Source organism: Anopheles gambiae, chromosome 2 (assembly GCF_943734735.2).
Source record: "Anopheles gambiae chromosome 2, idAnoGambNW_F1_1, whole genome shotgun sequence".
Lineage (NCBI taxonomy): Eukaryota > Metazoa > Arthropoda > Insecta > Diptera > Culicidae > Anopheles > Anopheles gambiae.
Window position 1 is genome coordinate 43,247,715 of NC_064601.1, and position 14,170 is coordinate 43,261,884.

General features: G+C 42.8%; 1 protein-coding gene across 6 annotated transcripts in view; it reads right to left on the minus strand.

The window, feature by feature from the left end:
- Positions 1-14,170, minus strand: part of LOC1271567 (protein winged eye) — a 309,805-nt gene that overhangs the window by 272,496 nt on the left and 23,139 nt on the right. For all 6 annotated transcript variants that reach the window (XM_061647327.1, XM_061647328.1, XM_061647330.1 and 3 more), the window contains exons 2-3: positions 6,130-6,653; positions 5,961-6,067 (exon numbers count right to left, since the gene is read on the minus strand). In XM_061647327.1, the coding sequence (XP_061503311.1) occupies positions 5,961-5,998 (38 nt within the window). In that variant the 5' untranslated portion in view covers positions 5,999-6,067; positions 6,130-6,653. The remainder of the gene's footprint in view (positions 1-5,960; positions 6,068-6,129; positions 6,654-14,170) is intronic.

Genomic DNA, 14,170 nt, shown 5'->3' on the forward strand with positions numbered 1-14,170 from the left:
TTCGCATAATATTCCAACAAACGAAACGGAAGAATCGTCAAGAGCAAATCTTTAACGCTTCTTTAGATTCTGAATTATGAATAAGATATCAAGAAGATTCATTTTTAAAAACAAATACTTAATCAAGAATATAACAGTAGGTCGTATATGTAAACGTAAGAAAGGATGACCAAAACAAAAGCACCTATGTAATATCCATTCAAACTCAACTACTAACGGACAGGAAAACTCTTATATCCTTACTTTAACGCATCACCCTGGGCAATCCTGACGACTCATCATCCCACCCGAAGCCTACCATTCTCTGGGGAAATTCAAGCAAAAGCGTTTGCACAATCTTACAACGGGTCCGCTAAAAACGAAAACCTCTTCCCCCACCGGCCTAACCACTGTTCTGAGTAAACAACAACAAACTATTTGCCCTGCTAGGCTCAAGTGTTTTGAACCGCAATACGTTGGACTGACATAAAATCGATTCGTCAGTCAAATTACAACAACGGCTACACGATTGTACTAAAAGAATTGTAACCCCCAAAACGAGGGCCATCGAGGGCTAGTGTACCGACCGGTTGGCCAGTCCTGATGCTCCAGGGGCAACAATGATGCCTGTCAAACTTCTCGTGCGTGTAGTGGGGCAAAGAAAGATAGAACCGTCAGCGGCAGAACGTAATCCAATTTCGGTGTGCCTATGTGCAGGATAAAATATTCATAACTAATTCATTTTACGGACGTCTGCATGAACGGATGACTTGCAGACCTTCACTAGGCCTTTAATGTTTCATAGTTTGGATAGAAAACTTACTTTTTCTGGAAGGAAACCCCTACCGTGGTAGAAGGAGACACTCGATAACGGAGATAATCGATTGCAGTAAATGTAGCATTTTTTTTTGAAGACAGATACAGCGATTTTTTCAAAAAATCTACGCAAAGCATTCAACAACCCGCTTCCCTACAAACATGTCTCATAAACATGAAATATTATGCACAGCACTTTGAACATGAGACATCGGGATTTCACGGCGATGAGCTCGAGTTCCGCATTTTGTTTTATTCCTTCCTTGCTTATGAATCGCAGGGCTTCATAACTTAGTCATTCATCCGCAGACAGGTCGTGTCTGTTAGCCTTCTGGCATAATCCGTTCCGGGGCTGAACATTTCCACTAACATTGTGGTAACTTTTGCGCTCACTCCACTGTCGCCACAGTTTGACCTATACTCCGGATCAAGAAACTAGCACACCAACTCATAATATTCAGGGCTTTCCGTAGCCAAAACAGCAGCGCACGTTTACCATGCGAAAGAACGGCCGCACGCGACAAAACCGAAAAAAAGACCTCACACCAACGGACGTGCTCCATTTCGTTACAATCTAGCACACAGCAGCGTGTTGCACCGAAGTGGGATGCAACAGCTGTGCAATGGTCACGTAGCCCGGCTGCCTGGCTTGCCCTCTCTTACGCAATCACCCGGTCAACGAGCCCGACCGGGCGACGGCTGTCGGCCATTCGCTTTAAAAGCCCCCACCGCGTACAGCCACGCGACAGTTCAACGAATAATGGCTACCAACGGTACCGTCTTGCGGTTCCGTGCACTCTACGCACCGGCCATGCTGTGGCTGCTAGGGATAAGCTTTCTGATCCACCTGCCCGGCTCATCATCCGTCGCAAGCTCGACCAAGCCTAGCAAATCGGGCAGGGATTCGTCCGCCTACCGCTCCTATCATTTCGTATTGCTGGTCAAATCCAAAGGCTCCAATAAAGCAGACGTCACGGCAGGCAATGTAAGCGAGGAGCTGGTGATAATGCCCGCCGATGCAGGGTTGCTCGAACAGTCGAACGCGAGTGGCGGGATCGAACTGAAACCGCAGCCCTTGCCGGGGCACATCACATCGACGCTGGTGAAAAAGTACCACTCAAACAGGATCGCCAGAAAGCAGGCCCAACTCGTGGCTGCTACCGCTCTCTCGAAACGCTCCAAAAATTCCAACACGGTCGCTTCCACGACCGCATCTTCGAATCTGCTGCACGGCACTTCCCCTGGGACCAGCAAAAAGCAACGCTACCCCAAGAAGGCAACGCCAGCAATGGTCAAAACAAAGCTACCCAAGGACAAAGTGACCATCCACCGATTGAATTCCAAACTGGCAGCAAACCTTCGCCAGCTGTCGCTCCCCGATGCGGATCTGGCACCGTACGAGCTGGTGGCCACCTCGAAAAATCTGCACGGACAGCCGCGAACAGTGCGCAAAACGTCCCAGAAACCTACGGCGGACAACAAGCAGCAGCCGAAACCGCGGTACGAAGTGATTGGAACGTTCCGGGATGCGCACGTGCCGCAAGTGAGGACACGGCGACAGTCGACCACGATGCCGAAGCACAACAGCGGCTCGTCGTCCTAGCACGGCATGGTAACTTGAAGTAATAGTTGTATTAATTAGATGTACACATTGAACGGAATAGCTAATCTGGCAACCGGACAAACCCGGCCAGAATGTCGGGCCCCCCACGGCCTAATGGATTCATTTTACCGGCTAATTGTAATGCAGGTTCGACATTTGCTAACTAGCGGTTGTCTGACGGCGGTTTCCGGAAAATTGAAAGTTATGTAAAAGAGCTACAAAAAGGCGGTCACAGCTATAATTTTCGGTTGTTTAGGCTTGATCATTTAATTTATATCATGTTTCATACAATGGAAGTCAGCAAAGACACAAATAAAGTCTAAAGGATGCACTGCTTCCAAGCACTCCACTACCACACCACATCGGTTCGATTCAATTGTTTCATTTTCTTTCTAATTTATTTTCCTAATCTTTACCTAGCACTACATCCAAAGTGAAATGAATAGCTTACCACTCGTTATTAATCTAGAAAAATACACTTAAATTCAATCACATCAAACACGTCTTGCTGCATGAGATGAAGTCAGCCCTGATTTCATTTGTAATTTCCAAGTCCATGGTGATCTGCTAGTTCAGTTGGAAAAGCAATCCCTTACAGCAATGTTCACACCCTTCACCCAACTCCTCATATGATTGCAAACAGTGTTGCTGGTTTTCTGGCATTAAATTTATGAGAGCCCAACAATTCTACAATTGCTACTACTTCTAACGAGCGAAGAGATGTGCACATACTATGAACAAGACTGAGAGCGAGCTAAAAGCGAAAAAGGTAAGCTAACATTATACTACAATATTTTGCCTGGAACAGTAACACACCGGGAGCAATTGGATAGGGTGTGATTCGAATGGATTGCCCGGGCACACTCCAAACTTCAATCAGGCCCTTGAGCAAACAAGTCAAAAATAATATAATTCCCCCATGCAGATGGACAACCGATGAGTATCGGACATGCCGGGCATGTGTGCGGGATCTGCATGCAACGCCACGTTCACGCTACAAAAACGAACGACGCAAAAATCCGATTATGGGCAACAGATTAATCATGTAATAATCAGCACCCAGCATGCTCAAAACGAGACACCCCCAGTATGCAGCCAACAAACGGTGGAAACGGTTGATTTGATTCGACATCAAATACACCACCCACCACCACTCGTGGACAACATTCCTCTGCTTCTGAGCTTACCACCATTGCGTCAGCATCGTTAAACCTGCCACCGAACTCCCGTGGGTTGGGATAAAGACCAAAATTAGTACTGCTCATCGGACGGCTCCTAGTTGCAACAATGCATCGTACCATTTTGAGCTCACAAATGCGCTAGCGCCATTACCCATTACCCTGATAATGCTTTGCTACAGCCCTTTTTCATTATATACTGTCCCCGCCTAACACCGCTCTACTGCAATTCTTCACATTCCCCCAATTTGCCTGTGATGATTATGACGATAGCAGGGTGGCCTAACAAGGTGCAACGAGAGCGCTCGTTTCAAACGGGAACGGATATCATAGTAGGTTTTTTGCATTGGCACACTGCAGCGATGCGTAAATGCTAATATTCGAAAACACGTCGACCTGTCAAAAAGTTTAAGAATTTGGAATTTTAATATTCAGAGAAAATTATCAGATTTAATTAAATATTCACTTTTTTATGAATTTCGGGTTACGGGTTACAAAACAATCATTAAGCTAGAAAAAAAGAAAGAAATAACACTTTATAACACATTAAAGTTTACAGCGTTTAGCATTACAACTGTATAGCCGCATTACATAATTTTACATTTTGTTAAGGAAAAAATGGTTTAGTTTTCAATCCAGGTACCTTCCTTTCTAAAAGTATTTTCGCTGTTTCCATAGAAACGTGTCGAGTAGTAGATATTTAGACATGAACTTATGTGCATGTGTTTGTGTTATGTCCATTAGGGAATCGATTGAAGCTACTCGACAACCCCTAACGGGAAATGGACAAGGATGGATGTTTCAAAAATCTCAAAGTATTTTTTTTTTTTCAATTTACAACAATGAACATTTGTTTTCTAATACGCTCTAAGTTAATTAAACAAAATCATGAAAAAGTGATGAAAGTCATTTTAACTGACTAACATACATTTAAAAGAATGGTCTGACGCCAACTGCGGTTTGCTATGGATTTTCTCTACTACAATTTAAAGACAAAATACAACTTACAAAGAGCAATCGAGTCGAATCTCTCGACTCGAATATGATAAGCCTGATGGTTTCCTAGCTATAATTCAAAAAGCATCTTAGCATCACACATATCATGCTTAGAATAGTTGTTCCAAGGTTTGACATGTTTAAAATGATGCTTCCTATGCAATCATTGCCTTGCCCGATGATCTCAAAATCCCTAAGATGAACGATAGGGCTACCATATTTATAACCTTAAATAAAACGTTTCATTTCCACGACCAGTGATAGCGACGCAGCGTGTGTTTCATTCATTCTGGTAAAAGTCCCAAAGATGGTTAGCTTCTTCGTCTCATAAATAAATAAACAATCGAGAGCAGAAGGTGCCTCGGGCTAAAATATGACAATCTGTTTCCATTTCGGGCCGTTACGATCCACAGTTTATGGGAAACTCTACGAAAGGACGAACTCGACGGACGTTATGGCTCTTTAACCTGTTGAGCGTAGGCAAGGGGGTTTCCGTTGGTGTGAGGTTTTCGCACGCCCGAAAAGAAACTGGACCGCAAAACGTTACCTGCCCGATCCTGAAACTCATTCGCAACATCCGTCGCAGCTTTAACCCACCCGCTCAATCCAGTGAAACAGCGCGCCATAGCAGCCAATGATCCTAATCAATCACTGAACCCCGGTTCCCCCACCTGGAATGTAGACGAGTGCCAGGCGGAAGGTTAAACGGTACGAGACACCGGATTCGACCATAACCAAAAACACACAAAAAACCCGCATACACACACACAATTACAGACACAGATAAAAGCAGCAGCCGCTGGCTGGTTCGACCCACTGGAGACCAGCAATGGGAGGGATTGAATGTTCGCGAATTGCCACACTAACATTCCCATGGAATGCGCCATAAATTGTCTGCGATGCTGACAGTTGTGTCCGCTAGCGTGACGATTGTTCCCTGCAAGTCAAGAGCATATCACGCGGGGTCCAGAATGCTCATTGCCACAGCGAAGGGGAAACAGGACAAAGCAGCAGGCTGTGAAGAATGGCGTTGGTGGGTGCTTGACAGTGCAAAACGGTCTAGCGGAAGAAAGTGATGATGGAACGATCCGACGACGTCCGTCCTTCGCTCCTGTCTTCCACAAAACTGTGTCCAGATTTCGTATGTACCACCTCCTGCCATCTTCTTTTCCCTTGCGATTTACACTATGTACCGTCGGTAGCTTACACAAGGGAACCCTGTGCAAGAGATAGTCCACTTGCCACTAATTTGCTTTGACTTGGAATAGCCCAACGACCACAAATATTTGACAGACTACACGGTCGTCAGAAGAGAAAAGTTATTTTAAATGAACAGATCTCGTTGAATATTACGAATAATTTTACAAACGGTGAAAAAAGCCACTTACCTTCTACCGCACTCCGGAGTACATGGTTTCCCGTACATTCTAGTTCAACACTTCAGGCTTACTGCGCAATTGTTCCATTCATTGTGCGTGCAGCCGTATATCGATCACTTTAAATGTTAGGAAAATTAAGTTGGAGAATTTGTTCACTTCTGCATATTAATAAACTTACCAACTTACGTGTTACTTTGAATGTTGTAACTGCCTTCGGTTCGATTCAATTTACACACACTGTACTTCTGTGATTCGATGTTTCGTTCGCTTTTTCCACGGCGCCATTACACAAAGTAACTGATTCGAAAGTTTTTCAAGGATTTCAGATATTCCGTCCAGCTTCGGTGGTGGTTGTTGCACAAATGACTAAATTTTCACAGCACCTGTTGCAGTTCTCAATTGCCAATGGTTGCTGTGATCGTGTGGAAGGACAAGCACGAGAATTCTTGATCGTGGCACACTCTAGAGAAGGAGACCATTGGATGATGGCCTATTCAAGTTCTTCTGCTCTTTCTTCAATGTATTTTCACTTGTACTTATATTTTATACCTTTTTGAAGTCGATCAATTCCTACTCCGGGTCACGGCATGAGTAATTTGCAGTAGATGACACAATCGCGGCTAATTTTACGTTTAGCTTGGGTATCCATTGGTAAACAATCACAGGGTGTAGCTGTCAAAGCTTAATTATCGGATAATCCGTCTAGTTACCCGGATAATCGAATCGATCGCGAATTAAAAGAGAGAAAAAGAAAGAAAATAAGAATGATTCAATGTCGGTGCCAGCTCGCGCAAGCCCAAGAAAACAATAAATGTAAAAGCATGAACATGTGACTTATATTGTAATGTTTATATCAGCTTTTTTTCAATGGACTGTGATGCTGCCCCTTATCTTCGGCACAGCAACCGTCGTCGCATGAGCAGCATAGTCAATCAGCATACCATAGCAAGATAGTCAATCCCACGTATTGGAGACACGCTCCATACGGGACTTGAACCCATGATGGGCATGTTTGTAAAGTAAAGTTCATCCCCTACAAAAAGGAGGATATAGTATGAGATATAGTATGAGATTCGTATAATAAGACGATTTATTTTATGTTACATCATTTCAATTGTTCGAATATGATTTGCTCTTTTTGAAAATCCTATCCATATATGTATTTCATGAATAAGATACACATAAGCTCAGATCAGATAACACAGCTTTCAAATATACAAATGACGGCCAATGTACTTAAATTTGATTTATTTCAGTGAAAGTCTACCGCTTTTATTTTCCAATTGCTTTAGGAAGAAAAGCAAGAGTAATTCGAACTGTAGTATTGAGATCGTATTGTGATTTCTAATATTTACTTCACTTCACAGTCGAAAGCATTTCCTTGCCGATACCGATTTCACTGCCCGTGATAAAGGACTGCAACTTCAACAAGAAAAGTTTAACCAAACTCGCAAAGGTACAAAAGCAAGTAAATATTTAGATTTATCGAAACCACTCCAGCTGCAATGGAAATTGCATTTCGATATATCCTTTGCTGCACACTTATCGCAACGCTTTATCGAACAGCAAACCTGAAACCATTGCTCCTAGAACTCTCCTGGGTCCTGCGTAAACAGAATCGTTCAAACGTACAATCCGAATCGATAGATACGTTTTTATACGATCGCTTCCCCTTGGCGCTCGTCCACCGTTGATGTTTGTTTAATTTCACATCCCATCGGTTCCACATTGAAGCTGGTCGATTTTTCTGTGTACTGTATGTAGTTTGGGAACGCTTCATTCACGTGATTCCTTTTTGAAACCCCGCAAAACAGCACACTGAAGCCGGTACGATTTCACTTTTTTATATTTCAGAACATGCTTTCCAACATCAAACAGGGATCTATGCCAGAAGGAACCTGAACTCAGCATTGCTTCTACAGGAAACAATGCATTTTCCTGTCATTTCAATTAAACAATCGTTTGTTCTAACTGTTGGAAGATATTAAGAACGGTTGGCATAAGGCCCGAAGACAAATAATCGGTCAATAAACAATTTATGGTTTTTATGACAACATTAGATTAGTCGTAAAATGGTTTTTAATTAAAACAACGTCTCTTACCAACAAAATTCGAATCTATATCAAACACTAAAAAAACTATCAACTATTTTTAAACAACGGTCATTATCATGTAGAATAGCAAACGGTTATTAATTCCCAACTGATGGCATGCATTGCTTGTCACGATTGGTTCGTCTTCGAGATTGATGAAATTATGAAATCAAAACTAATCGACAAACTCAAACAACGCTTTGTTGCAAACCAGTTTATACAAACCTTGTGCAATGATTCAAGGTACCCCAACGCCAGCAGCGAAAATAACCGCCTCTCTATCATCCTGTTTATTGATCTCAAACAACCGTTTTAATTTCACTCCTACCGTCCTTGTGTGGTTTTTCTACGAAATGCCACCACTGCAAAACCTGCACAAAGTAGCTGTAGTAGTTTTTCACCGCCCCAGGACAACTCACATGCAACATGCAGCATCCGATAGCAATTTCCTTTCCGTTTTTTTTTTTTTGTTTTTGTAATTGCATCCAAACGCAGGCCGGATTAGCTGCCATCGCCAACGGAACATTCACTCCGGGTCGGTAATTTAAAAGCTGCCCGTCTGATGAAGGACTGGCAACTGTGGCCGAAACCATCCAGCAGAAATGCTTTCCAAAAGATTCCTGCCAAAACCAGCCGGTGCCTTTCTTCCGATGAAACGATCATCCGAAACCGAAACATGGGCGCAAAACAGGCTGCAGCATAATATATTCAAGTCCGGTAGCACTTCGAATGATGCCCCGAAGTGCATTTCTTCTTTCGCAGCCCGTTCGCTCCCCAAGTCTGCGGATCGAGCTAACGGTATCGATTTGGTTGCCAATTGGTCAGGAATTTACTGAATCAACGTAGGGACGTATGAACGGCAGCTCTCGTCAAGAATGTTTCTTCTCTAACCTTGAAAGTGCATCAGTGGTCTGCCCGAAGTCATCGTCTAACATTCAACGGCGTCGGTCCACATTCAAACCGTCCCATCTGCCCAAAAACGAAAACCGCAGCCCTGGCATACGTGGTGTAGCAGGCTATCCAGCATGTTTCCTTATTCTATTCCATTGAATTCATCGGTTCAGCGTGCCTTTCGTTCGCAGCTACTGTCCTCGTTCAAAACAATTTTTTTCGAACAGGACAGAGCAGCTCTTTATTTTGGTGCTTTTTGTTGGTAAAATTGCAAAGTTAGTTTTAGAGGTTGGAAATGGACTAACTTTTTAGTCAAAAATGAAAACAATATCATTTTTATGAGTATGTTGCAGCTAATTTTCGCAAGATGCAATAACTCAGCTATTATTATTAATTCTTCTTCTTTGGCACAACAACCGTTGCGGTCAAGGCCTGCCTGGCCTGTACCCACTAGTGAAGTTTGCTTGACTTTTTGTTACCATAGCAGTATATTGAGTCCTACGTATGGGGACCTGGTCCATGCGGGGCTTGAACCCATGACGTTGTTAAGTAGTTCCAGTTGACGACTGTACCACCAGACCGGCATTATTATAATTAAATGATTAACAAAATAAGTACAATTACAAAAAATACAATTTTTATAAGGAATGAAAGCAATGCTGGTATGGCTGTCAAAATGTATGCATGAACACGTTTTTACGCCCGAGCATGTGCTTCACTGGTACTGTGGTATGGAAGGGAAAGCAATGAATTAACCAAATTATTACAACTAAATTGCATATCTCTTGTGTAGATTGCAAAAAAATCTGATTTGGTTGTCAGAATCTATCCCTAGATGTATTTAGTCGCGAATGCATGTATTTCGCTGGCAGCATCGTAACAGCTTTGTAATATCAAGTGATACAATTGTGCTATCATCTGCGACGATTGTCATATACATGAAAATTTTGTCTTTTCATCTGAAGCATCTGAAGCAACGCTTGTCATAATAGTTGATACTTTTGTTCTATCAAATGAAAAACACTGTAATTAGCTTTTATTTATTATTCACTTAAACCAATGATCTGTACCTGTAAAATTATTATTTATCTAACCGTCTTACATCAGTCCAGAATGAACTATACCTGATGAAAATCGACAGTATGACATTGTACACGGTGCCTAATTTCGTAATTGTAACCTTTTCTTCTTCTATTTACCGTTACGTCCTACGCGGAAATGCCGCCTACAAAGGGTTTCGAGCCTTTTCAGTACCACGCGGCTGGATATTTAGTCCTTGCTAGGGGGGGGGGGACTCCATATGAGACTTGAACACACGTCTGGCATGATGTTAGGTCGTCCGAGTTGACGACTGTATCACGGGACCGGTCCAATCGTATCATCATAAACACTATCTGTCACATGTGAATGTGTGTAGGAGTGTTCCACAATCGATGTTTTATGTTAATGAAATTTTGTTTACTCTACAGATGCCGGAAAGCATTCAAGTTGTACGTTGAACTGAAATCAGCTTGTTGATGGATTTACCCTCTGACCAAAACTGTACCCAACCACACTGATGATACATTGCTTTGCCAATCAGTAAAAGCAATCAGCAGGGATTGCTTCATGTATACATTTTTAATGACCATTTATTGTTCAATCCATCCCATTTCCTGTCCAACATTTCGATGCCCCTTCGTACAGAGTTAAGCAATGGAGTACGTTACAATGGTTCGAAATGTGCATGAGCACGTTTTGTCAATCTGTAGTAATAGCTAGAATGTACAGATAATGAGAACGGATAAATGTATTTCAATTATCATTACTATCTTTAAAACCACGAAGTTAGAAGAATTTGCCTTAGCTTGTTTTTAAAGCACAATGTACTGGGTTCATTTTATTGTGAACCATCGTGCAGCCATGATGCTAATTTGCAGTCCTTCCACTTCCCTCCTGATTTTCTATTTAATTTACTGCGACGCTTTATAAACACGTTAAAAGTTTGTCTTTCAAGATTGTAAATATTTCTACATCACTGTAACGCCATTAACCCGTCAAAGAAGTGTATCTGCGAATAGCCTCAATAAAGCAAAACAATTTTTACCGTTTGTCCTTTTCGGTTTTCTTCGATACTGCTTGTGGCTTAGAAATGGCCCCATGAAACATCCGATCAAGAGTCACTGTTGGCGACGCCAAAAGACGGTCAATATTTGCAGAGGATTAATTAGCCCTTAAGGCAAGCTGGGTCCTCTTTCAAAAGTGTGTGAGTGCCAAGCTAAAGTTTGCGTCGTGATGTGACACATTGTCCACGGTCAGCAATCCTCCCAGTCTCCTACCGAACGCCATTTACGCCAAAAGATGTGCGAGTGGAACGTTCGGAGGATAATTTTAATTACGCCCCAGGAGGGAAATGTCCCGGTGGCCCTAATCTACTAATTTAAATGTTAGCAACGGCCTCAAATGCAGTAAAACCGTGCATGCTTCAGAGCGAAGGGAGTCTGCTCCATGGGTATCCCGACAGAAAGGCCGTGCAGCAACATCTTTGCTTCCCATTTCCTTTCGTACTGCTGACCTCCAGGCGGGGTGAAGAAACTGTCGTCTTAAAGACTAAAGATTACCGGAAGAAACCTTTTCAAAACTCTACTCATCTTCGAGCATCATTGTCCGCATCCTTTCCAGGCGCCGTACCCTTCGTACCTAGCCTGCGCCCAAACATAACCCCCCGTTCCTCGGCTACGATGGGCTCGTTTCGGCGGAGAGTTTTAAGAACAATAATTAAAATGAGACCAAATTGCAATCTGATTCAATTACCAGATCTGAAGATGTCCCGTATCCCTGCACGCAGACGAACGCATTGGCCGCCCTACCGCATTGTCCGCTTGAATGCTTTCGGGGACGAAATGGGCTAAAGTTTCATCTTCAAGTTGCTTTGGCATTTTAATTGATTTATGAATTCCTTCCCAGCTTTATCACTCACGTCGACGTCCCGCCAGTGACGCAATGTCCCAAGAATGGCCATTAAGCTTTTAATCTAGCTTCAACTTGGCCGAGCGATCGATCTCTGGAATGCTTCTGGGGTTAGACATGGTCCATGCTTCAGTGAGCGTACATCACAGTGAGGTGACATCAACGGTAACCGCAGTAAGGCAACACATAAATGACATTGGCAATTTGTCCGATAAGCATCGCGATTCTATCGCAGTTTTAGTGATGGAAAAATGCAACAACAAACTCTACGTAGGTGGTATTGGGGTTCATTTTTAGCACAACTATAATGTTGCTAAAAACCCTTTACCCCGATTCCAAATATACGTTTCCTGCATACATGTTTTGTTATCTTTCTGTTTCGTCTCGTGTCCTTTACCGCCTACATTTCACGTCGCTTTTGGCTTGTACTCCTACGTACGCATATTTTACATGTTCTTTTTTCGATGTTTTACATTTTTAACTTCCCACCACATCATGCAAAAAAATACCCACAATTTTCACTCTGCTACCCGTACCATTATTAAAGTTAATGGAACATGTGTTTTTAACGATTGTTTGCCCATCCATCGCTCACGAAGCTCGTGCTCGAGCTGGACTGCATTTGATTCGGTTTGAATTATTATCACACAAGGCTCCATCGTTTGACACACTGCATCGGAGCAAACAGTAAAAAGTGAAGCGCGGGACCACCTACGTGTAATCTTCTCCACGCTGGCCGTTAATCAAGTGAAGCCCAGTGATACGGACAGGGACATGATTTTAACCGCCAGTCAAATCAGTTCCACTGTCAATCGCCAAGAAGTCAGCTGTGAATGACAACGTTTAAGTGGTGTTACCTTTTTTTCGTCTGAACTGCCGAAAGCTTTATCTGCAATTTTATCCTTTTTGTTCATGCTGCACCATATTTCACTATAATCAAGGGGCAAGGTAGCTGGGTAAAAAGGGGAATGCACTTCAAAAACACTGATAACGTTCAAACACAAACTGGAATATTCAAACAAAACCCATTCCCGCCGTTTTTCCTTCTGTCCCGTCACAAACACCAAAAATTTCAGCAATGGCACTCCCGGCGGCACCTCATTGGCTGCAGCGAATTATTTAAAAACTCATAAATTTTGCACTCATCCGTTGGCATTATCTTTTTGACAGTTTCTCGCCCTCGCCGGAAGCCTGGTGGGCCCGCTGGTGTATTGATGAAATTGGGTGTCCCCTTTTTGCCTGCCGTCGGATTCCACTGCGCAGTGCCCGGTCTATGGCCGAATCTGTACGCACCTGTTTAAATTAATTAAACCTCCAACAGGCTACTGCCTCTCAATCACTTTCTCGTTAAAATCCATTGATGCGTGTGTTTGCGTTTGTGCGTGTGAGGGCCTGAGGGTGGAATTTGCTCTTTTTTGTTTTCTACTCCTACGGACATCATTTTTATTCCATTTTTGTTTTTGGATACCGAAACCACCGATTCACAGTTGAAAAACAGTTGATAATATATTGCAAAAATATTGACACCCCCCACCCAGTATACTGCCCAAAATGCATTTCATTGTTGTTCTTATCGAAGCGTTTAATAAAATGCATTACCTGGAGTCCTTCACCCTGTACCGCCCGGGATAAGCCGTTCCTCACAGTTGTCGATTGATTTATGGCTATAAAACGGTCATATTCAAGTGTAGCTGCGCGTGATATTGATATTTCGATTGCAACAAAAAAGGTGGGCTTTACTGTAACACAACAACACTCTTGCGGTTTCTTAACACCGTATTGCTTTATTAATATTCATTGGCGTTTTCTGTTGCTAAAGCGTAAATTATATTTCCCTACAATTTTGCGACCGGTCTGACGAACAATCTGCATGATACGTATTCGAATCGCTTCAGAGCAATTATGACGATTCACCGCATAATATATAATTTCAACATTATCACGGAACTATCCACCTCACCAAAACGACCATCATCACATTCAAATCATGAATTTACAACTATTAGCTTTGAAACAAAACGCCTGCAATTGGAACTAAACTTGCTATCACCACAAAATGAATGCGCAAAGCCCGTTAGCTCAATGACAGTTTAGGGCTGTTTTCCGGCGTGAAAACTAATTCCAGCCGCATCCACACCTGCCAGTGGATTATAAACCACTTAATGAGATCATTCACACCCCTAACTGCACTTATTGTTGGAATTCGGAGAATTTCCGATTAGAGTCCCTTTCGAAAGTATCCCTTGCGACGGTTGCCACAAGTGGCTAGGATTTTGGAGAACATTT